The sequence below is a fragment of the Balaenoptera physalus genome, assembly GCF_965194825.1.
Source record: "Balaenoptera physalus genome assembly, chromosome: 1".
Classification (NCBI taxonomy): Eukaryota; Metazoa; Chordata; class Mammalia; order Artiodactyla; family Balaenopteridae; genus Balaenoptera; species Balaenoptera physalus.
In genome coordinates, this window is record NC_138882.1 from 1,872,439 (window position 1) to 1,897,336 (window position 24,898).

The window sequence follows — 24,898 nt, forward strand, 5'->3', positions numbered from 1 at the left end:
AGCCCTCTGAGGCCTGCAGTCTCTCTCCTGTTGTCTCTCCCCCAACCCCACCAGGCTCCTACTTTTCTCCAACCAGAGGGCCTGGCCCCTGGTACATCCCAGAGGAGTCCCACCTTAGACCAGTCTCGCCTTCCCATATTATCTGAGAGACCCTGAGGGTGGTTTCTGTGTCACTGCCCTCCAAGATACCCTGCACACAAAGGAATCACAATACTGTGATTGTGTAACAGCTGGCGTTTACTGGAGGCCCATTTTGTGTCAGGCACAGGCTAACCTTTATCCAAATACAGTAAGTCCCCTACATACGAACCTTCAAAGATGCGAACGTGCGTTCGCATGTCCAGTCACATAAGTTAGTTCACGCATCTGGCGTACATTGTCACGTGCGTGCATCCTCTACAAGTGGTTGTGTTTTTGTGTACTTTGCAGTACTGTATAGAGTACAGTAGTACAGTACCTTTATTTCAAGCCCAGGATGTCTGAAGGCAAGCGTAAAAGCAGCGGTGGTGTAGCTGGTACTGCTAAGAAGTGCCAAGCAATAATGATGGAAACAAAAGTGAAAATAATTGAGAGAGTGGAGCGAGGCAAAAAGATGTTAGACATCACTCATTCTTATAACATGAATCGTTCAATCATTGGCACGAATCTAAAGAACAAGGACAAGATCATGGAACATGTTAAGTCTGCTGTGCCGACGATGTTGACACAATATCCAAGAAGCATGGAAAAGTGATGGAGGAGATGGAGAAACTTCTCAGTGTGCGGATGCAGGGTCAACATCAGCGCTGAGTCCTGCTCAGCTTAACGCTGATTCAAGAGGAAGCTAAAAGCCTTTACGAAGACTTGAAGAAGAAACACGGCAAAGAATCAGAGGGCACATCTTTTAATGCCAGCCATGGCTAGTTTCATCGGTTCAAGGCTGGAGCCAACCTTCACAATGTAAAAGTAGGTGGAGAGGAAGCAAGTGCAGATAGGGTAGCTGTCCAGGAACTTCCTGAAACACTTTGAGAAATTATTGATGATGGTGTGTATCTACCCAACCAGGTTTTTACTGTGGATGAGACACAACTGTACTGGAAGGGGATGCCGGACCGAAGTTACATCAGTAAGGAGGAAAAATTGATGCCGGGCTGTAAAGCAGCAAAGGATAAGCTAACTGTTGTTTGGTGGCAATGCTTCTGGTGATACGAAGCTGAAGCCTCTCTTAGTTTATCATTCAGAGAACCCAAGAGCCCTTAAAAACATAGCCAAGGGCTCTCTTCCTGTTGTGTGGAAGCGTAACCCCAAATCCTGGATTACACAGGCCATTTTCCAGGACTGGTTTTTCCTCCACTTTATCCCAGAGGTAGAGAAATATTGCTTGGAGAAGGACATCCCATTCAACATTCTTTTGCTGCTCGACAATGCTCCGGGCCACCCCCCATTCATGGATGACTTTCATCCCAACGTCAAAGTAGTGCATCTGCCACCGAATACTACATTGTTTATCCAACCTACGGACCAGGGAGTTATAGCGACTTCCAATAAATATTATTTACGTCACACTTTTTGTCAGGCAGTAAAGGTAAGTGACAAATCAGGAACAACCTTGTGACAACTTTGGAAGGACTATAACATCTACAAGACCATAAAAAACATTGACTTTGCTTGGTGTGAGGGTACGGCGGTCACCATGAATGGGGTTTGGAAGAACCTTTGCCCACAGTTCGTTCATGAATTTTGTGGATTTGAGAAGGTGGATGAGGAGTCTGAAGAGGTCCTCAGCAACGCAGTGACCCTCAGCGAGAAGCCGGAGCTAGATCTGCAAGAGGACGACTTCACTCAACTCCTGGCCGTGCCACACTAGGAGCTTACTGATGAAGACCTGATGGAATTGGAGGCCCAGAGAAAGGATGAAGAGGGAAAAGAGGAAGAAGAAGTAACTGAAGAACTGAAGAGATTCACGATGCAGGAAATGGCAGGGGGATTTCTTTATTTGAGGAGGCAGTGTTAGTTTATGAGGCACAGGACCGACCCAAACGTAGAATGATACAAGAAGGCTGCAGCAAGCTACTCAGAATGTAATCCAGTGCTACCTTGTCATCTATGACGAGAAAAAAGAGCTACTACCCAGACATCACTGGATCGTTTTTTCAAGAGGGTGGATAGAATTGAATCCAGCAAGGAACCAGAACCTGTGCCATCAACGTCAGGCGTGAGTGAAATTGCAGCTTGCCCTCCGTCTCCTATTGCTTACGATCCTTCAGCCCTACCATCTCCCACCTCCTCTCCCTCCTCCAATCAGTAACTGTTCCTGCCTGTTCACTCGATGCCAGTCCCTGTATACCAGCTGTTGTAACTGTAATATTGTCCTTTTCAAGGTACTGTACGGTAAGATTAAAAATGTTTTATTTTTTGTGTTTGTTTTTTATGCATTGTTTGTGTGTAAAGTATTATAAACCTATTATAATACAGTACTCTATAGCCGGTTGTGTAAGTTGGGTACCTAGGCCAACTTTGTTGGACTTACAGACAAATAGGATTTACAGACGCGCTCTCGGAACTGACCTCGTTTGTGTGGAGGGGGACTTACTCTAATCCCATTTAATTCTCACAACAACCCCAAGGTGGATTCCAATGTTACCTCCACTTTACACTCAAGGAAGCAAAGAGGAAAGTGCTGAACATTTCTAATTTGAATAAGATTAAATCTATTTTCAACGGAAAAAAAAAGAAAGCAAAGAGGAAGAGAGCGCTGAGGTCAACTCTCTCCTTGGTTTACCTGACAGACCTCAGGCTGTTAATCACTATGACCCTTGGTTTCCTCATCCGTAAAAATGGTTGAACACCACCAAACTCCTAGGGTCCTCGTAAGGATTAAACGAGCCAGGGCTTACAGACTGCCTAGCAGTGCACACACATCAGTCCTGCCCCTCGGTGACCTGTGGGAAAGCGTCCCAGCCCAGCAGGCCTGCGGTAGGCAGCAGGGGTGACCTCAGCCTGCCGGCCCTGCCCTGCCCCAGCGTTTTCCTCCCAGTCTGCGCCCGGGCAGCAGTGATGCTTGGGCTGCACATGTGCGTCTCGTACACTTGGGATCCCTCCTGTCTCAGACTCCGAACAGCTGCTGCTCGCCTCCGCCAGCTCCCCCCGCCTGAGGGCACAGGGTGGACCCAGACCAGCCCACCGTGTGGCCGGGCACCACCCGCTGCCCTTCCTGCAGCTCCCTCCGCCCCAGGGGTGCACTTTCCCTGCAAACCCCAGGGTCTCCATTTTCCACAAGAAACGCGTGTGACGTGTGTGCTGGAGGTAGGGTGCGGGTCAGGGGCTCGGGGCCCAGCTCCGACCTATGAAAAGGCTGTTTAGGCTCCAGTGTTTTATCTCCGGTGAAGCCTGGCCTCTGGACGCTACGTGCTCTGAGACAGGAAGAATCGGGGGCAGGTAGAGCCAAGGCACCGGCAGGCTCCCGTCCTGCTCCACGTGAGGACCGAGGGGCCGTCCCGGGCCTGCCCGTCCAGAAGGAGGGCCGGGCGAGCTGTGGCTGCTTGGCTGGCGGCCGCAGAGCCACAGGGCGCGCTGGACGGTGGCGGGAGGGGACGGTGAGGCCACGGGAGCCCAGGCCGCAGACCATCCTGCCCGGCCCCGGGCCCGGCAGGAAGGCATGAGGAGCCACAAAAGCAGGTACCTCTGAACACGTACCCCGAGCATCTCTGGACGTGTCTCCACAGGCGCTCGCGGGCATGTGACTCAGGCCCCATCACTCAGCCGTCGCCCCGGGGGCCGCACCTCAGAGGCTCTGATGTGGCTCCATGCCCCCCCCGGCCCCCCCACGACGAGCAGCCTCATTGTTCTCCTTGGGGAGGAGGGGGCCTGCACTCTGCCCGCCCCGCATCCTGCCCGGGACAGCGCCCAGCCCAGCTGCAGGGCTCCGTGAGGGGCAGGAGGGGGGTCCGTCGGCTCTGCAGGAAAGGGCTGGGGCTGGCACCAAGGAAAGGGGGGCGGAGGAAGACGTGGAGCCGCGAAGGGAGACGCAGCGGGGGCTCCAGGCCCAGCCGCCGGCCTTGGGGACCAGGGGGCTGGCACGCGGGCCTCGGGAGGAACCTGCCCTCGGGAGCTCTGACTTGGGAGTCCGGTGAAGGTGGCGGTCCTGGGGGAGGTCACCCCGGGCGCCCAGCCGTCCTCGCCTGGACCAGGGCAGGGAGAGGGGCGCGGGCCGTGCGAACGTGTGAGCACTGCGAGTGTCAGGACTCGTGAGCCCCTGCAGCGCCTGTCTTGTGAGGCACCGGGCATGCGTGTCGCGGGAGGGCACGTTTGCGTTGTATTCACGAACGTCACAAGCATTCTCCAAGTATCCGCATGTTATCAAGACAGAATCTCTCTGGGAGAAACTCACCCGGCTCGACCCCTCGGGTGGAACTCTTTTCGGCTGTGACCTTGGGCGAGCGGGGCTCCGTCTCCGGCCGGGAGGGCGCAGGCTGCTCGGGGGGCTGCTTGGGGCCCAGCTTGTGGGTGAGCTGGACACCGAGGCCCGGCCTCAAACTCTGCCCCACCGCTGTCGCCCCGTGAGCACAGCCAACGCGCGTAGACGCACGCACGTTTAGACGCACGCACGCACGTTTAGACGCACGCACGCATGCGTACACGCACGCACGCACACGTACACGCACACAACTGCTCTCCGGGACGGGCTTTGTGGGTGCCTGACCTACACAGTTACACAGAGAGGCCCACTCGGAAGGGCACGCTTGGTTTAAGTCTGAACACTTCTGGACGCGAGGCACCATGTTTCGTGGCGGGCACTGCCCGCTGCATCTCTCAACTCAACTAAAGGGGCGAGAGGCTGGGTTGCAGCCCCACCCCGAGGCCTCTTCCCAGCAGCCCTTGGGGCACCCAGAGGGGCTCTGTGTGCTGGGCTGGACACAGCCATGGGCAGGGGGACAGAGAGGATCGATGAGCGAGGCTGGCAGCCCGAGCACAGGAAGCATTTTCAGAGCTCGACCCTGTGTAGCAAGTGGACCACCAAGGAAGCCGGGAGAGGCGGCGTCGCCGTGGAGACCAGGAAGATGCTGGGGAACTGAGGGGCAGAGAGCACCAAGTCCCAAACCTGGACGGGGTGGGGGGTAGTCGGAGACCCGCCCCCAGGGCCATCTGGCTGACACGCAAGGGCCCTGGGGGATTTGTTCTGTTTGCATTTTTCCTATAAGCGGGAGAAACAGCAGATGGCAAAGCCCCTGGGTCCTGCTGGGTGGGCCTGGGAGGACTGTCCCCACCGGTTGGAAGAGAGACCAGGAAGCAGGGCCCATCTCTGCAGCCAAGTAAAGAGCGGCCAGAGTGACCGGGAGATGAGCCCCTGTCCCCAGGCGTGGCTGTGCCCCAAGGCCACCTCTGTGAGGCCCTCCCAGCACCCCCCGGCAGAGCTGAGCAGCGTCCTGCATCCTACGCGGTTTTGTTCAAGCTCCCGCAGGGGCATTAGCTGGGCTCCTGCTGTGTGCTTGGTGCTGCCCTGCCCCCATCACCACCCAGCGCAGCACTGATGAGCCCGTGGGCCTGGCCCTGCCACGTGACACCTCCCAGCCTCTGTCTTCCCATCTGTGAAATAGGGATCACGATGTACTTGCCTCACAGGGGTTGGAGTGAGAATTACATGAGTCATTAAACTGTACGAGTTAGTAAAATAAACTCAGGGCTCGCTCAGCATGACTTCTTATTAATGTGCTCGCCAACTGAATGATGATGATCAGGGCACAACGCCCCATGTGGCCAGGAGCTCCCTCAAGGCAAGGACTTACTCTCAGTGCCCTCTGCAGCCTCCAGGCCTGGGGGTACCTGGCACACAGGGGCTGCACTACACACCGAGTGAGTGACCACAGCCTTGCCCGGCCTCTGCGCCTGTGGCTGGCAGCCCTGGCACTCAGAGGACACTGGCTGACCTCCTGTGTCACTAAGAGGCAGGTGACAGGAGAGAGGGCTCGGATCTGGGGTCAGGGGCCTGGTCCAGTCAGACCCACCTCACCCTCCCTTCCAGCCCCCCAGATTGCTGGTTTCCTTTCCGACGGGCGGCTGTGGGCTCCGAGTGCCAGCCTGGGGGGACACGGACGGCGCGGGGCCAGCTCCAGGCCCAAGTTCACAGTGTTGCTGGGGAGCGTTGTTTATCACAGAGCGACGAACCCCTCATTTGTACCCTGCTCCCTGGTCACCGACTGCTCCCGCCGCCGCTCTCCCCATTGGGTTCTAAACTGTCCGTCCGGACTCAGAAGGGGGAGGGCAGAGAGATGGCCTTGGGGGCAGAAAGGGGGGTACGTGGGACGCAGGCGGGTCTGGAACAGAAGGCGCCGAAGACGGGGGGGCTCGCTGTGCACGCGGGGCCGACCGAGGGCCTTGGGGCTCCTGCATCCCTGCCCGCTCCGCAGCGCTGGGAGCACCTGCCAGTTACTGTGACTGCCCAGAGCCCCTGCACTTCCAGACTCCCCTGAATGGCACCTGTGCTCCTTCAGTCAAGAGGGGAGACAGACACCGAGGGGGACCCAGCCCCCAAGGCCCCGCGCCAGCTGATGGAATGGGGGCTAGAATTGCGTCTCCTGAGGACGGCGCGTCTTCCTTCGTCCCGACTCCTCATCAGGGGGACGGGTACTGGCTGTCTTCTTGGAGGCTCCTAACCAGTCGACACAGAGTTCTCTCAGATTTCTGCAACTTTCACAAATTTCCCAACAAAGGAGTGGCTCCAACCAGGGCAAGAGCATCCACCATCACACACACAACAGCACAACCTCAGGCTCACAGGCCTTGCACAAACCCGTGTGATAACAACACTGTATTTTTAAATTGAAGGGCTACTGCTTGATTCTGCCCTGTCTTGGCTCCCCTGTTTGTAAGGACATCTCCAGCCTGGCTGGGGGGGCAGGAGGGCTTGAGAAGGAGGCGGGCGGCATGGGGGATGGGAAGACAGACGCCAACGGGGAGGGCTGGCACCTGACTCGGGAGTCACTGGGGGTCACCATGGTTTCTAAGCCAAGACCAGGCTTGTGCAGGTCAGAGGGAACCAGGGAGAGACGGGGAACCCAGAGCGCCGTCAGGTGACCCGGTCAATTCAGGCGGGTGGGGGGCACAAAGCAAGGGAAGGCGACATTCCTAAACGTCATGTGAGAGGGGAAAGGTAGGGTTTTTTAGCGCTGGGCTGTAAGACCACAGGAGACAGGGAATGTGGCTCACGGCACCGTGGTACTTCATCTATGGATTTGTCTCCTCAAGCTGACGGCAATGAAAGGAGACCAAGACCAGGAGAGATGCCTCCCATTTAAAGATGCTGCATTCGGGAAATCGAGGTTTGGCACCAACTTCAGGCCAAACCCTTGTTTCCACCTTCTGCTTCTTGGAAAAGGGAAAGTGCCAGCTGGAATACCAGGTTGAGGGTGTGGGTGCCCGGGTTGGGTGAGGGAGGGCAGCCTCGGAGGTGGAGAGGGTCCTGGGCCTGCTCTGATCCTCAACCCTGCAGGGGAACCCCTTTGTTGGGGAGCTGGCCGCCTCAGGCTAAGGGGACTTCGCTGTTCTGCCAGGCAAAGTGGCCAAGCTGGGGTGGTCCCAGAGACCCTGCCCTGATCAGAGGTATTCCCCCTGCCCCGGTGGTTGGTCCTAACCCTCCGAGCCACGCTGTGTAGGCCAGCCCTCCACCAAGCCCAGAGCAGGCGAAGGCACCGCAGAGCAAAGATGGGACAGGCTGCCTGTGTGTCTGCTTCCCCTGCGTGGGTCCCTGCTGCCTGCCCAGCCGAGCCCCCCACGCGGAGAGGCCGGAGGGTGGTCCTGGGCCCAGTCAGGGCTGCTGTGTGCAGCCCACGAGCGCGACGGGCCAGAGGCTCCGGTAGCCGCACAGCTGGCTCTGCCCCTCCCCTCTGGAGATGGTCCAGACCTTCACCGCCCGTACTGACTGTTCACATTTCAAGTCACTGAAAGTAAATCAGAGTAAAACTTCGGTTCCTCGGCTGCGCTGGCCACGTGTGGCTACGATGTGCGTGTCCTTGGGTGTGTCCTTGGTGTCCTATCAGCAGCACCCGGACGCCCCTGCAGTTGGCCTGGACCGTTTCCCTCCCGGCTCTGCCGCCTGCCAGCTGTGTGACACGGGGCAAGTGACTTCGCCTCTCTCTGCCGCGGCTCCTCCCTGGTAAAAGCACTTTGCCAGCGTCTGGCACTCGGTGACCAACCCGCCACCAAGGCTGCCACTCACCGCGGCCCAGCTTGCATGCCTCCACCCTCCAGCCTCTCACGCCACCACCCAGCCGTGTGTCATTCAACCAGCATTTATTAAGCACCTACTGAACACCAGGCACTGCGCCGGGTGCTGAGCTGCCGGGTCCAACAATGCGGGGTCCCTGCCCTCCGAGCCCAGTCAGGTGGGACAGTGACAAAAGTGGGCGGTGACAAGGGCTGGGCCCAGGGCTGGATGTTACATGCCTGGGACTGACCTCTGACCTCTGTGGGCTCCGCAGAGACTGTCATCGCCCGGCGGGGCTGGTCCCCACACGGCGGCGGCCAGGCACCGTCCTCGTCGCACGCAGCATCGAGGGCCGTTTTCTACGCAGTGCAGAGGGGTGGGCCCCCCACATGGCGGCCCTGGCTGGGATTGACCTGGAGCCGAGGGTCCAAAACAACTGCTCCGGGACTCGGTCCCGCCAAGCTCAGTGCCCTCCACTCACCAGCGTCCTTCCAGCCCTGCTCTGACCTCTGCTCCTCCGTCTCGGGGTGTGGAGGTGTGAGGGCGGGAGTTCTGTCCTCCCTGTGGGCCTGGAGCCCCTCAGAGAGGAGGGCGGGGACGTCCCATGGGATCAGAGCTTCCCAAGGGCGCCCAGGAGCAGGGAGCAGGGGCCACGGCCGGAGGACCGCGGCAGCCCTGGGGTGGGAGGGAGTGCGCTTTGTGTGCAGAGCTGCCCGAAGCCAGCCCTGGCCCTGTTTGTTTAGCTGAAGCTCTGTCCTGCGGCCTTTATTTCACCAGATAAAGAGGCGGGTGTGCCTGGGGGGAAAATGGGAGGACGCCCTCTATTCAGAGTCGCCCCCCACCCCACCCAGCTGGAAGCCTTCCTCTCACCTCAGGACCCCTTGCCCCCTTCTCATCCCGGCAGCTGCCCTCGCCCAGCCTTGCCCATCACGGCCAGATGGCGCTCTCAACTCTCAGCTTGAATCTAGCAGGAAAGAGCGGACGCTGGATGTTCAGAGCGTCTAAGAGCCACCTTTGCTGGGACGGACCCGTTGTACAGACGCGGCTCAGGAAAGCAAGGCCCCTCTGGGGCCACCGTCCCGGGTCCGGCCCCCTCCGTTTGGGTGCCTTCTGTCGGCTCTGGCACATCCTTGGCCTCATTTAGTCTAATCCTTTTATCAGGCCGGGAGTGAAGCCTTGTTTATTCCCTTTTAAGTGAAGAAAGGGAGACTTGGAAATATCAAGTTACTGCCCGTCTAGTCACAGTAAGTGGCAGAGCCAACCCTGCGGGGTTGGTTCTGTTGAGCCCAGCTGGGTCCCAGCCCGCCCAAGGCTGAAAGGCGTGGCAGTGGGGTGGCAGCTCGGGAACAAAGGAGGGGATTAGGGGGAGAGAGGAGGGCCTCTGTGTCCCGCTCCCCCAGCTGCCAGGACCGGTGGAACTTTCCGGAGTCCGGCCCCCTCCTCCAAGTTCACCTGGTCGGGCGCACCCTTCTCTCTCCACCCAGGGAGGTCCCGCCTGCCTGCAGAGCCTCACCTGTCCCTCCCATCAGCCCCTGAGGCCCTGATGCCTGGTCCCGGGGCGTTTCCTGCCACGTTCTGCACTGCTGGTCACCTGTCCACCACCTTCGTCCTCCCCTCTGGCAGGCAATCCGACAACCCGCCCTCTTCCCCAGCCCCACCTGTCTGGTTCATGGACTTGCAGGAAGGCTAAACCACGGTCTCCACTAGCATCCGCGCCCAGGGAGAAGTCCTGCCTGAGGTCCAGCCTTGCTCCCTCGTGCTGCGGTTGCACTGACCTTTTCCCCCGGGTAAGGTAGTTTGTGGCCTCTGGGGCCAGACTGCCGGGTCTGACCTTGGCCCGACCACTTCCCAGCTGCTTGATGTCAGCAAGTTGCTTTTCCTCTCTGTGCCTTAGTTTCTGCACCTACAGATGTTATTCAATAGACCCTCTTCAGGGAATTGCTGTGCAGGGGGTCAGCCCTGCCCACCAGGCACGCAGCATCCCGCCCTCACCGGCATTCACCCCAGGGCCTTCATCTGGAGAAGCAGCTCTGTGAGGTTCCATCAGAGAGGGGGCAGGGAGGGCATTCTGGGTCAGCCCTGCCCTTAGGAGACACCAGCTGCTGCTTCTCTCTGCAGCCTCCAAAGTGTGCCACCTACCTCAGCCCTGATCTTCTCATCTTTGATCTTCTGATCTCTGGCCAGGGTCCCCAGCCAAAGGCATTCCTGTCTCCTGGCCTCCTCCAAGGAGAGGCAAAGGGCTGGGTGCCTCCCGGTCCCCTGGGCTCCCTCCTCCCTGTGCTGTGGGTGTAGTCAGGACTCCCACAGAGGCCCTGGGACCAGGATACAGCACGGTCCCTTTGGGGGGTGTCTGAGGGGAGAAGGGTCACAGGGATGGGCCGCCACTGGGCATGGTGCCCTGGGCCGGACACTGCTGGAAAGGTGCCTTCAGCTTGGTTCCTGCTCCTAGCACCCACGTGCAGAGCCGAGCCGAGCACGGGAGGTGTGTGTCCCCGTGTGCACACAGGGAAGGAGGAGGGCACACCCTGCCCTGAGGAGGCCAGTCTGAGGACACCTTCAGACCACAGGCACAGCTGGACAGAGCCAAGGACGTTAGTGTCGGAGGAGTCCCATGCCTGAGGACCAGGACACAGTCAGGGAGGGCTTCCCGGAGCAAGGCCAAGAGGGACAGGGTAGCCCTGAGAAAGTGGCTTGACTGAGAGTTTTGCAAAGGGTGGGCCTGGGCTGGGCTGCTTAGGGTCGCAGCGAGAGATGCTGCAGTGGGCCGAAGAGTGGCCCTCAAAGAGATGTGCCCAAGTCCTGATCCCTGGGACCTGTGCCCCTGACCTGACTTGGAAAGGGTCTTTGCAGTGAAATTCAGTGAAAGGTCTTAAAATGGAGGAGCTTCTGGGTGGGCCCTGAATCCAATGACAAGTGCCGCTAGAAGAGACACAGAGACACACGCAGAGCAGGCAGTGACGAGGTGACAGGTGGTGGTTGGAGCGATGCGGCCACGAGCCCGGGAGCCGGCAGCCCCAGGAGCTAGAGGGGGCTGCGGTGGATGAGGCCCCGCTGACACCTGGATTCCACAAGAGAGTCATTCCTGCCGTTTTAAACCACCCGGTTTGCGGTGCTCTGTTATAGGAGCCACTGGAAGTGATGCAGGGAGCACGGACCACAGGCCCCTCCCACATCTCCCCCCGCCCCGCCCTGGGGAACACACTCGCACCCCTGAGCTGCCTCTAGGATCCACTGTGACCCCAAGATTCCACTCCTGGGCGTCTGTGCTCACCAGACACCCATCCAGAGCTGCTCGCCGCAGCCCCACCTGTAAGGCCCCAAATTGGAGGGCCTGTCCGCACGGCCCGTGTCCTCCCACAGTGAGGACCGGGCAGCCGTGGGAGTAGCATGGATGGATCTTCAAACACGGCGAGGGGGAGGGACCGACACAGCAGTGCTCCGTCCACGTAAAGTCTAAACACAGGCGAAAGGTGCTGGGGCTGCTGAAGCCACGGCCGGGGTTGCCCGGGGGGAGACCTGGAGAGGCGGTCGACGCTGTTTCTTGGCCTGGGTGCTGGTTGCGCAAGTGTACTCAGCTTGTGGAAATTTACCAGGACACACTTGCCACATGTACTCTCTTCTTAAATGAAAATTAGTTTAAAAAATTAGGGGCGGGTCGGGGGGGGGGCTCTTTCTGAAAGTCCTCCGCAAGCCTGGTGTCGGCTAAGGGCTCCCTCTGGATTCCCCGGTTCTACTTCCCGGCCTTTGCCTCGTGGGGCTGAAGTTGGATGTGTGTTTCCGTGTGTCTTTTCACCTTACTCATCTGCGCATCCCCTGGCATGCAGTAGGTGCTCAATAAACACCTGCTGAGATCTGCTGCACAGCCAAGGGCACGGTGTTCTCAGGCTCGCCCCAGAGGTCCCTGGCCATCGGTCCCAGCGCCCTGGATCATCCCAGGATCCAGTAGGACACACCCTCCCCACTGCTGCCCCCTCCCCTGTGCCTGTCCCCACCCAGCATGTGCAGGGCGGTATCCTCTGACCCACCAGCCTGAAATCTATCCCGACACAGACTCAGACCTTCGGAGCCAGACACACAGTGCAGACTCGAGGACCAGCAGCCTCGGGTCCCTAGAGCGCTCTCTCCATCCAAGCCTGCATACCTTTCTTTGTCTTAGCTTGTTGGAAACTGGATGGAAACTTTCAAAAGAGGTTTTCTTTTTAAAGAAATGGTAAAGAGAATGACTAGGAAAGGCAAAAGCTTCTAAGTGGCAGGGTTTATGGGGCAGATGTCTCACTCTCATGAAACCCAAGCCGGCCGACAGGCAGCTTAAGTCTCGGCTCCGTCCTCACCGCAGCCGTCTGGGTGGACGCCACACCTCGGGCCTGCCGTAGAGCCAGGCCAGCACGGCCCCCAGCTGTGAGGGCTGCCCTCCCACCCAGCCTGCCTCTCAGGGGAGCACGTCTGCTCGGCCGCCACACCTCCCGCCGCTACCATTCACTTGTTCATTCACTGCTTCACTCATCCCAGCAATGTTTCTGAGCACCACGTGCAAGGGTGATACCAGCCCTGCTTTCCTGGGGCTCCCAGCCTGGTTGGGAAACAGACGAGTGAACAGGAGTTAGACCCATGGGGGCTGAGTCCTAGGGCAGAGCCGGGAAATTTCCCGGAGAAAGAGAAGTCTCAGTCGGCCCCTCGTATCCTAAATCAAGCTCATGCTTCCGGGGCTGCAGGCTTCTTGCTTGAAGCCATTTCTTAACCACATCCTTGCAGTAAATCACAGTGATAGTCACGGGGCGCCACCTAAGTACAAATTAGGTAAAAGCAAAATCCCAGGCGGGGCGGGGCAGGGGTGCAGGGAGTGGCTGGCCAGCTGACGATCTGACTTATTCCAAGGAGAAGCTGGAGGTCGGTGCTGGGCACACTTTAAAATGCAGATGTGGCCCCAGCAGGTCTGGGGTGGGGTCTGAGCCTTTGCACTCCAGATGCGTCCCCAGAGGAGGAATGCTGCTGGTCTGGGGACCACGCGTTGAGTAAAAGGCTCGAGGATATCCAAGGCACTAGATGGGATAAATCTCCTTTACTCAACCCGTCAGAACCACTTTTTCAATCACTTTTTTGCTAAGTATTGAGCAGACTGACCCATGAAGACATCCAGCTGTGGCCTGGCCTGGACAAGGATGGCCGGCGGAGGGGCCGGCAGAGGCTGGGATCCTGCGCCTGCGCCACCCTCCAGCCCCGCCCCCTCCCACGCAGCGGGGTCGCCAGGCGTGGTGGCTGGCTGCAGGCAGGAGGGCTGCCTGCAATGCCACGAGAGTCCCACGAGGGGCAGGCCCAGGCCTTCAGCCTCCTCAGCAGCAGGACCACCCAGCACTCCCGTCTCCGGGATCCCTGGGACCAGCCAGCACCCCTGTCTCCGGGATCCCTGGGACCAGCCAGCACCCCCGTCTCCGGGATCCCTGGGACCAGCCAGCACCCCCGTCTCCAGGATCCCTGGGACCATCTCCAAGGTTGCCTCTCTAGGCCAGCTGCACCCCCCCACAACCCGGTGCCTCCAGGGCCAACAAAGTAGGAGTAGCTGCCCCTCTCTCCCCTCTGAGCAGAACAGGAAGGAAACTGGAGGTATCATAGCAGGAGGGCAGAGGGACAGCAAATTCCTGGGGTGTCGACTCTACAGCAAGCAGAGGGGTTCGGGGGGGGACTGATCTGTCACGGGGGGCGCAGCCAGGCAGGGGCAGGAGCTGCCGCAGGACTTCAGGAGGGCCCCCAGGCCCAGCTTCCAAACCCACCCCTGCCATTCCGCTCTGCTCACTGCGCCCCACAGGCTCCAGGGTGTCCTCAGCACGGGGCAGGCCAGGGTCTGGGGGGCCCAATACTGCCCGGCCCCACTCCCCACGCTCAGCAGGGACCTGGGCCCACAGCACGGTGCCTTTGCGCCCCCCATCCCTGCGCCAGTGTGGGTGGTGAGGCTGATGCTTTCTGGCGGGTGGGAGCAGGGCAGGCGCAGGGGGCGGGCACCCTGGGCTTCTGCATTCAGAGCAGGGGAGACGGCGCGAGGCGAGGGCTGGTGTGGCATCGACTGGGGCGGGGCGGGCTCGGGGGGGTTCCTCTTTCTGCTGGCTGCCGGTGGTTAACGCGGGGCCTTATTCTGGCTGGGCGCACAGCCCCGGAGGTGCTGGGGATGGCCCTGCCTCGTCCCAGCCCTGGGATCTCAGGTCTCACTGGGTGACGCTGCACCTCTCGGGGACTGGGGCCCCTCCCTCACCTCGGCCTCACTCGCACCCCTCCTCCCACTCTGTCCCCTCTGCTTCTACAATCTCCTGGGACGCAGAACTACCCACCCAGCAGGAAACAGGCCCAGAGACCAGAGGACTTGTCCTCAAGCTCTCAGCAAGCTGGGGGCAAAGACAGAACTGGAGGCTGGGGCGTCCTGATTCCAATCCCACTGAACAGAGAGGCGCCCAAAGCTGCAGCCGAAACCGGAGGAGGGCCCCGTCGACACCCCCATTCTTCCCTACCATGCAGCCCCGAGCGTATACGCCAGAGAAAACTGCCGCAGGAGGTGGGACCCGGGAGGGGAGGGGGCCGAGCTGGCAGGGCTCTGCAAGGTGGCGGCAGGGTGGGTGGACTGACACAGCCACTTGCTGAGTCCTTGTCTCCCCCTCGTTTGTGGTGGGGAATTGTCAGTGTAATACCAGTGCCCAGCACGGCCGGGCGCTACTGAGTACACACTTAACAAACTGTGGGATAAATAAGACAACGTCAAGTGGTTACCGTGTGTCAGGCACCTTTCCAAGCGCTTCCGTATATTAACTCGTTAACCGTCACCCCGACCCCACCCCGTTCGCACGGAGGCCTTGCCCACTGGAGCGCGACACCTGGCCGGTTCACAGAAGCGGGGGTGTGGGGGGCTCCCCCAAGCACAGCAGCCCGTGGTCCCCACCCGGCAGACGCCACTCGCAGGCCAAGGAGCCCCCCGCAGTGATGCCCACTCAGGTGCGTCTGGACAGGGGCTGCCTCCACGCGTGGCGTCCCTCAGAAGGGGCGCCCGCCCCATCCTCCAGCCTGTCCTGCCCGAGGTCATGGTCCATCGGGACCCTGGGGACAGAAGCCGAGGATCGGGCAGTCAGGATCCAGGGCACAGCGCGGAGGAGGGGACTCACTTAATTTACCAACACCTGGGATGGGAGGCAGGTGGAGACCCTCATTCCACCAACAAGGGCAGGACCAGCGCAAAATAAGAATGAGGCCCTTGTTCAAAAACTATTACGACCTCTGAGGTGGCGACAGCAGAGCACTAGCCCAGGATGGCTCCTAAGGCGGAAGAAGCACACCAGCAGCAGCCTGGCTGCGGGGCGGCCCAGGTCACCGGCTCACCAGCGCTGGCCGGTCCCCGTGCCGGGAGACCAGGTCCTGAGTCTGCCCCAAGGTGCCTGAGGGCGGGACCCGCCGGTCCCCACTCCCTCCGGCTTTTGTCCTTGACAATGGTCCTCCCAGCCTCCTCATCAGCACCCACCACAAAGGCAGGGGATTCGTTTGCGGCCCTTGCTGCCTCGGTGGTCACAGCCCCAGACACGTGATCCACCTCCCGGTCCCCAACACCCACCCGGGCGCCCCAGACCTGAGCGGGGGGAGGGGAGGATGAGGGCAGTTCCTGTAAGTGACGCTCATGCCCTGTCCAGGGCGCCCCCTGCAGGTGGAGGCCCAAGCCGGGTGGGCGCGCGTGTCTCTGTGTGTATGTGTGTGTCTGTGTGTGTGTCTCTATGTGTCTGTGTGTGAGTGTGTCTGTGTCTGTGTGTATGTGTATGTCTGTGTGTGTGTGTCTGTGTGTGTGTGTCTGTGTGTGTGTGTGTGTGTGTGTGTGTGTGTGTGTGTGTGAAGGGGGGTGTGATGTCCTGAGGAGAAGCGCACCAGGAGTGAAGTCCTGCCTGTCTGAAGGGGGAGGCCTGGCCCCGCCCTACGACCCCCCCCCATATGAGAGACATCAGGAGCCTAAATCAATGAGGCAGGTGGACAGACGGACAAACAGATGGGCACCCCCTGAGCAGACGTGGGCGGCGATGCAGCCTGGTAGTTCTCAGGAAGGGAACACACCCCCAGTGTCAGCTCTCCGTCCCCCAAGCAGGGCCTGCTTGACACACGCTTCCTTGGGGGAGGTGGGGGAGACGACCGCCTGCCTTGCAGTGACTCCCCCAGGGCCTGCACGGGGGCGGCGGGCAGGCATGGGCTTTGCCCCTCCGTGCCCGCCCCCCGCCGCTCCTGCTCTGGACCGGCCTGCCGCAGCGTCACCCCCCCACAGGCTGCATGACACGTGCCCTGGTCTCATCTCCCCCGAGTCCCCCTGCCTCATCTGAGCGGGGAGCAGTCCGGCCCCACGAGGCTGGATGCAGAGAAAGCCTTCAGCTCGGAGTCTGGGCAGACGGGGATGCTCAGCCCCCGTCCGCGAATGAACGAGTGAGTGAAGGTTCGCTTCCACCACGGCCGGGGGTGGGGGCGGGCAAGGGCTTTACCTCTGACCGCTGGCCAATGGGCCGGGGCTGGGGTGCTGCAGCACAAGTGAGAGACGTCTGCAGAATGCGCACAGGTGCTCACGGCACCTGGGGCTTAGCCACCGGGACGTCCCTGCCCACTCAGCGTACTGCCCTGCGTGCGAGGAGAGGAGCGTGAGGCAGATCTGGATTCAGACAGGTCACCTGGGGAGGCATCCGTCCCTCCTACAGGAAGTGTCAGAGGCCCTTGGTGGCGGCTGCCTTTGATGCTTCCCAGAGTCAAGGGTAACTCAGGTTGGGGGGGCAGGCGGTGATTCAAACTTGCAAATCGCTCAGGGCATTGGAGTAAACCTTGACGTTCCTGGTGCCCATAGGCCCCTAAGAAAGCAATGTATTGGGCTGGGGTGTAGACGGGGACGGTGGACCCCCTCTGCACCTCTGCTCCCCGTCCCTCCAGGAGGCCAAGTCCAAATCCCTGACACCCTGCCCGCCGCGCCATCTGGACACCCCCAGGGCCGCCCACCTCCTCCAGCACCCCAAAGGCCAAGGGGGAGGGGAGAGGCCGGGGGCTCCTTCCAGATCTGACTCTCTGGTCTTGCTCCCAGCAAAGCCCTGGCCGCAGACTTGCGGGAGGACCAGGGCGCTGCAGGTCCACCTCGGCTTCTCACCCCAGTGCCCCCGGGAGGCCGGTGGGCGACGGCACTGAGCTGGGCAACTCCCCCATCCACGGGAGCTAAGGAGATGGAGGCCAAGGACAGGCAGGGGCAGTGGGCCCGGCAGCGGGCAGCACCGGGGCCAAGACCCTACCCTTCCTGCTGGCCAGGTGTACACCAGGCTTTCCCACCACAGCAGGGCCTCCGGCTGTGCATGTGCCAGGGGCCCCCAGCCTGGCCGGATGCTGCCTGGAGAGGCTGGACGATCTACCCCAGCTGCCGAACGCCTTGAATTGTGGTCGGTTGTTTTTTCTTTTTTTAATGTGCCCTGAGGAGAAACAGGCAGAAAGCCCTGCTCTGGAAGGTCCTGCCTCGGGAGGGACGGAGGAGGCCGTGGACAGAAGGCCAGCTGCCCTTGCCTCTCCCGGGCTCGTCCCTCCTCCCCCCAGAGGGCCTGCCTTGCCCGCGACCGACCCGTGTGAATCTCCCGTCCACCAGGGCTCAGGCTAGGCCTCTCCCCTCCACCCCCAGGGCCTTCCCCGACCAGCCCGTCCTCTCACTCTTCCGAGGCCCCGACCCCACAGCTGGTACCCCAGACACACCCCCGTGTCCACCAGCTCCGGAGGCCACAGCGGGCAGGAGGGATAGGGGCCGCCGCTGACTCTTCCCGAGAAAACAAAGAAACAGGCTCTAAGGGGCTGCTCCAGAACCCCTGGTCTGCCCCACGAGGCAGCGTGCACGTGGTTAGGAGGCGGCAGTGGCTGAAATCCCAGTGTCAGCAAGCGCTGGCTGGCGGCCTTCATGGGCTCCTGAGCAAGGGGCCTGGTCTCCTCACCTGTAACATGGGGATGAAGCTGGTGCCTCCCTCAGGGGTTTACACGCTTAAATGGAGGCAGTAAATGCCAACTGTTACCCTAACAGGTTAAGGCAGCGCCACCAGCGTGATGGCAGCTGCCCAGGTACGTCTGCAGGGCTCCAAGAATGGGCCCTCCCAAGATCTAGTGTTTTCCCGAAGAAACTTCTGGACTTCCTGGGAAAGTGCAACCAGGAAGGCATTTCCACCACCCGCTGAAGTAGAGAGGGGAGACAGAAAGGCCGGCGCGAGCCGCTTCCCTGGCCCCAGCCCCAGGCTCTACACTTCACAGGTACTCAGAGGGGACCCCGATCCCCAGGCCGTGGAGAGCTCGGGGTACAAGCCCCCCTTGCTGGCTCTGGGGAGGAAGCAGGTAGCGGCAGGAAATGGGACCCAAAGGAAACCTCGGCTCCTGAGGCTCTGGTCTCAGGGCAGCCAGGGGCAGCCCCCGCCTGCCGCTGCCAGCCCGCCCGGGGCCCACGCTGGCAGGGCTCTGGGGGGCGCAGTGCCAACCGCGAGCTCTCCTCCCCACCGTGTCCTTCTGCTGCTTCCAAAATAACTCTCTGCTCTCTGCCCAAGTTTGGCCTCTTGGGTGGTTTTCTTCTCCTGAGACCTGTTCTCCCATGTCTGAGGCGGGAAGAGAGGCCTGAATTACCAGAAATTGGGGACCACCCCCTTTTACCAAGGGGCTAGTCAGCACAGAGGGGCCCCTACAGTTCTGAGAGCCCCCAAGTCAGCGAGTCCGTCTCAGTTTGGCTCAAAGAACTTGTCTTTTCCAACGTGGGGGCCGAGGGTTGGAAATTTCTCCTGCACTCCTGTCCCTTGTACCTTCCCAAGGGGCCCAGAGCACTGCTCCTAAGGTCACACAGCCATTAGGGTCCTTGGAGCCCCTCAGGGCGTGTCCCAGGGCAGAAAGGGAGCCAGATGCCTCGGCCCGTCCACACCTAGCTTTCCTTGTGCTGCACCGGAGAACCTGCTCATTCCACGGAGCTCGGTTTCTGGGGAGAAGCTGGACTCTCCAGACGGTAGTCACCTGGAAGTCCAGACTTTTCCTCTTGGAAGAGTCCCCACAGGTGCCAGGCTGGCCCATCTCCTCCAGGGAACCCTGCGAGAATGGTCACTTCCTCCATCCTCCCCCTCCCCCCCCCACCTGTCCCCACCAGGAGCCCAAGAGCAGAATGGGCTCCAGGGAAGGTCATTTCCCTGAAGCTCAGTGGGAGGGGGCTGGATTAGTAAGGAAGGAGGGAGAGAGGGAGGGAGGTAGGGAGGGAGGAAAGGAAGAAAGAAGGAAGGGGGCTTCCCTGGTGGTGCAGTGGTTGAGAATCTGCCTGCTAATGCAGGGGACACGGGTTTGAGCCCTGGTCCGGGAAAATCCCACATGCCGCGGAGCAACCGGGCCCGTGAGCCACAACTGCTGAGCCTGCGCGTCTGGAGCCTGTGCCCCACAACAGGGGAAGCCACTGCGGTGAGAGGCCCGCGCACCACAATGAAGAGTAGCCCCCGCTCTCAGCAGCTAGAGAAAGCCCTTGCGCATGAAGACCCAACGCAGCCAAAAATAAATAAATAATAAAATAAAATAAGTAAATTTTAAAAAAAGGAGGGAGGGAGGGAAGGGGGAGGGGAAGGAGGGAAGGGGGAGGGGAAGGAGGGAAGGGGAGGGAAGGGGAGGGGAGGAAGGGAGGGGAGGGGAGGGGAGGGGAGGGGAGGGGAGGGGAGGGGAGGGGAGGGGAGGGAGGGGAGGGGAGGGAGGGGAGGGGGAGGAAAGAAGGGGGGAAGGGGGGAAGGGGGGAAGGGGGAAGGGGGAGGGAGGAGGGAAAGGGGAGGGAGGGGGAGGAAAGGCAGCCCTATGGGGCTCCAGAACTTAGACTCTGTCTCCCTAAGTCTGCGCCCGTCACAAGCAGCTCTGTTACCCCTCCTGTGCCTCAGTAGGTCCTTTGCAGTTGAGGGTTGGGAAACACAGCACCCATGGTCAACGTTTTAAAGCAGACACAAGGCTTTGCCCCTTTGTCCCGTGGCTCCTCCCACCACCCTTCCCAGTGAATGCTGTCGGCGTTTCCATTCTCAACATGAAGAAAGGGAAACTTTGGAGCGGGTGAGTGGCGGCCAGAGGACGCGCAGTCCATAAACCGAAGTGCTGAGACTGGAGCCCAGGGCTCCGGCAGGGCCTCCCCGTTGGGCACCCGGCACCGCGCCCGCCCTGCCCGCTGCCTGGTGGGCACGGTCCGTGCGGAAGCCGTCGGGTCGAGCCCTCGGAAGGGGAGAGGCGGGGCTGGCAGGGCTGCCGGGCGACTTTGCTCTGAGTCGGGCTTTCTTCTCCTCTGCCCACCACCCACCCGCTGAGCCCGCACCGCTGCTGCCAGAGCCCAGAGGTTTCCTTTTTCTTTTGCCCGGGGCTGCTTCCTGCCTTTCCTTTGAACTGGGGTGTTGGCTCCCCGACACGCTCGCCCTCCTCCAGCGATTCCCCCCCCCACTGGGCCTGCCCTGTGATGGGCCGACCCCGCCCCCCACCCCCGGCTCTGCTTCATAGGAAGGCTGGCACCCAGTCCCTAGGGGACCCTCCTCCTGGAGCGGCTCCCCGCTCTCCCCGAGGGAGGTCCTGAACCAGGACAGGAGGCTCAGAGCCGATCTCTCCTGCGTCTCCGGCCCTGTTTCTCAACAAAACCTGTGCGCATTGTGGTCTGGAAATGTTCTGGCACGGGCTGAGGGTTAGAACTCAAACCCCCAGTTTGTGGGGTGGGGAGAAGCTCAGGCTCTTAGAATCTATTAGAAAAGGACACTGAGGCCTGGCCCGGAAAGGGCGGCCTCTGAGGTCCAGAATGAGAAGAGGCCCGTGGATCTCCCAGACGCAGCCCGCAAGGCCACTGTCCTCCCTGGAGCCACATGTTTCTCTGCTTCTTCAGCCGACAGACCCTGCAGGGACCAGCCGCTGCGCTGGGGAGCGGGCTGGGGTATCCCACCCATTGCTGCCTCACTCCCCGCCCCACCGTCCGCACCTGGCCAGGAGAAAACTAAAGTCTCTCCAGGCCCCAGAGGGCTTCTCCTGGCTCCCTGCAGCCACTCTCTCCTCTCTCATCCCCCAACACACAGACGCGCCCATCCCACACTTCCCACAGTGCTAGCCCCACACTTCCTCCTCCAGGAAGACCTCCTTGACTAACACTTCTTGGCCCCAGTCACCCTAATAACAACACCGCTAACACTGGGCTCTTCCCAAGGGCCGGACACTGTGCCAAACCCTTTACGAACGTTGCCCCAGTGAATGCAGACAACAACCCTGTGAGGCAGGCGTGAGCTCCGTTTACAGATGCGGAAAGTGGCCCAGGTCACCAGCTCGTGATGGCTGCAGTCCTGCTCTGCTGTGACCAGCACCTGTGCTGGGACCCCCGCTCTCCCCAGCACCCTGCCTCGTCTCATCACCCCCAGGCCGCAATGAGCAGGATGTAAACTACCCAGAATCTACACACACACCGCACGTGACCTTTCATCAAGCTCAGTGGTCGTCACAGCAGCCTCACAGGGAGTGAGGTCCCAAGGAGGCAGTAAGCTGCCTGACGGGGCTCGCGGAGTGGGGGTCCCCCTTCGCCCCGGCGGCAGAAGGTGATGGAAATGGGTACTGAGGGGTCAGTGCAAGCGAACAAGGGTGATGGAAACGGGTGCTGAGGGGTCAGTGCAAGCGAACGAGCCTCAGGCCTTCTACAAGCAGCTCGGTCCCCCACTCACTTCCTGTCTCTGCTCAACTTTGGGGGCAAAGGAGGGACTCAGAATACTACCCAGATTCTCCAAGTCAGGGACAGCCCTGGGTATTGCCAACAACACATGTATATCTCTGTCCCCTCGCTGTGTGGACATGGGACGGGATAGAGCAAGGGCCGCCCCACCTTCCGGGTGCCCCAGAGCCGGGGGTCCGTGTCTCCCAGGTGAGTTCCAGGGAGGACATCCAAACCCCCATGAGTCCCCACGAGCCTCACTGAGACCACGGGTTGGAGAGACGCCAAGGGCCTGTGGGTGTTTGGCATCGGTCCCTTCAACCCAATCAGCCAGGCATCCGACCCTGAGGGAGTGTCGTCTTTGTAGGTGAGGGTAGAGCAGAGACGCAGTGGGACCAAGAGGGCGGGGCAGCAGTGGGCAGCTCTTTGCACTGGCTGGGTGTCTCCTGGAGCCCGGAGTTCCTTGGTGCCCCCTACGGCTCCATCTCTGGCACCTTCTGAAGGTCATCAAGGGCACCCTCTGACCAGCCGCCCCCTGTACATCCACGTGTTCTCATCTGACCTTTCACCTTCTCCTCCATGTCAGGAAGACGTGTCCACTCCCTCCCACCCCATCCCCAGTGTTCACAGCTGGTGGGACCCCGAGCCCCACCCGGAGCAGCCAAGCACTGACTGAGGCCCGCACCCCGCGGTCCCCTCCCTTCCTCCCGCCACAGCCTGTTCCCTTGGGTGCTGCGCTCACCCCGGGCGCCATTTTCCTCCCGTGTGAGGGTTCAGGCACTGCTCGTTATGTGTCAGGCACTGTGCCGGGGAGTTTACATGACACGTCGCCTCACTTAATCTGCCCACCACCCACTTGTCCCCACGTACAGACGAAGACCCCAAGGCTCAGAGGACTTGGGTGACTCCGTCGGGGGCAGAGCTAGGAAGGCGCCAGGGCTTGGGGGGCGCAGACGAGAGGCCCTGCGGGCCCCAGCATCCGATGAAAGTGTGGGCCGTCCCCGGCCAGAGCTGGGCCACTTGGGGCTGGACTGGCATACCCTCACTTTGCTGAGGAGGGAAGGGGGCGGCCCTCACGCCCACCCTTCCTCGGCGCGTTTGTGCCTGGGCCGCTCTCCAGAGAGGAAGAGAAAGGAGGCCCACCGCCCTGCAGAGACACCTCCCTCACTCACCACCCAGACAAGACCCTGCGCGGCCACGGGGGACCCTGCGTCTTCCCCTCCCTCCAACATTCCAGGGCCTGCTGCTCAGGTCCCCAGGCCGCGTGGGACCCTCCCTCCTGCCCTGGGACACACAGGCTGAGTCCTGGGAGAGAGGGGCTTTCTCAGGCCCCAGGGAGACTCAGGGTCGGCTCAGAAAACCCCAAATGCAGACGTGACAGCGCCAGGGGAACTGTGGCGAGACGGTGGGGACAGCCCTCCAGCAGCGTGGATTCTGACGGCGACACTGTCCTCTTTGCCCCACGTCCTCCTGAGACAGGATGGCTCTGGGGAAGGAGGTGGGACCAGTCAGCCCCTCAGCCTGGAAAAGGGAACTTTCTCCTGCTTCCCCAGAGAAAGGCTCCACAGAAGTCATTTCCAAACTTTTTTTTTTTAGCCACAGAACCCTGTCTTCAAATGAAACAAGGTCCTACCCACCTCACTCACACACATGTAAAACAGCTAAAGGGGCGCTGCCCTGGTCCCATTTAGTTCAACAAATACTTGCCTGACTCTAAAAACTAGCTCCTGCTTCCTCAGAGCCCCCAGGCCCTGGAGCCCAAAGCCGCAAAGCTCCGGGACCCCACCTCCGGGACAGATGGCCCAGACCCTCCTCCTCCGAGAAGAGGCCATGGAGGCCCAGGCAGGGCTGAGCCAGGATGGTTTCCTCTCCCCAGAGCAGGGGGGAGGCAGGTGGTCTGGAATGTGCGCTCACTCCCTCCTCCTGCCCGGGTGGCCAGGCCAGAGCCCCCAGCCCTCAAGCCCTGCGGGGCAGCTGCCCCCAGTAGGGTCCCCTTCACACATCATCTCACCCCAACTCAGACTCTAAAAACGGCTCTCTGGTTTTCAGCTTGGCACTGCCCACAAATTAGTGTCTCCAACACGGCCTCTTGGGACGTGACTTCAGGGAGGCCCCTGGGGAGCCAGAGGCCTCGGTGGAGGGAGACAGAGCCAGCAGGGTCCGTCTTGGAGGAGACGAGAGTGGGTTAGTCCCCTCTCCTGGCTTCTGGGACCCCCACCAAGGCCACCCAGCTCGAGTGACTGCTCTGCTCTCCTTGCCACGGCCGGGGACAGACAATCTTTCCCCCCACGGGGCCCCTCCCCTGTCCTCCACTGAGTCCCGGCTGGGACCGTGCTGGGCGCTGCTCTGCAGGAGAAGAAACCAGCAAGAGGAGAAGGGGCAGCTGTCTGGGCCCCCTGCTCGGGGCCCGGAGACCCACCTCTCGCCTAGCCTGGGCTCCCACCACGAAGCCCCGAGACAGGGGCCAACTGGGAACCAGTCAGGGAAGCCCGGCCTCACCACTGGCCTGGCCTTCAGCCTGGGACTGTTCTCCCCGCCACGGCCCCGCAGTCCAGGACGGGGCAGAAGACGCCTGGGCCTCGGGGCTCCAGCTGCGCAGGTGCCCCAGACTGAGGCCGGCCCGGCCTCCGCGCAGCCAGGCGGGCTCAGGGAGAAGCGCGCGGTACTCACAGGTAAGCCGTCAGGGGGTCCAGGTCCCCCGGCACCGCCGAGAGCCCGCGCTCAGAGCAGTCGGCCGACAGCATGATGCCATCCTCGTGGCAGCGGCAGGGGGCCGGGCAGGCGGGCCGCGGGCCAGGCTGGGGGGCGCACGGGGAGGCGCAGAGCGCGGCGCAGAACCAGAGGGCGCGGAGCCCGGGTGCGCTGGGCATCGCGGCGGCCGGGAGGGCGGCGGGCACCGGCGGCGCACAGTCAGAGAGGAGCAGGCATCGCCGCGCGGTCTTCCCTCCTGGGTTTCACGGGTTGGGCTTGGCAAGGGAGGGCGACACGGCGGAGGAGGAGCCAAGGGAACTTTCTCGCCTCTCGCTCCCCTTCCC

At 61.2% G+C, this 24,898-nt stretch overlaps 1 protein-coding gene across 1 annotated transcript in view; it reads right to left on the bottom strand.

Annotated features, from left to right (window-relative positions):
- LGR6 (leucine rich repeat containing G protein-coupled receptor 6) overlaps positions 1-24,858 on the bottom strand; it is a 99,010-nt gene extending 74,152 nt beyond the window's left edge. Inside the window, exon 1 of the mRNA XM_082413141.1 lies at positions 24,534-24,858. Within this exon, the coding sequence (XP_082269267.1) occupies positions 24,534-24,733 (200 nt within the window). The 5' untranslated portion in view covers positions 24,734-24,858. The remainder of the gene's footprint in view (positions 1-24,533) is intronic.
- Between the last annotated feature and the right edge of the window lie 40 nt (positions 24,859-24,898).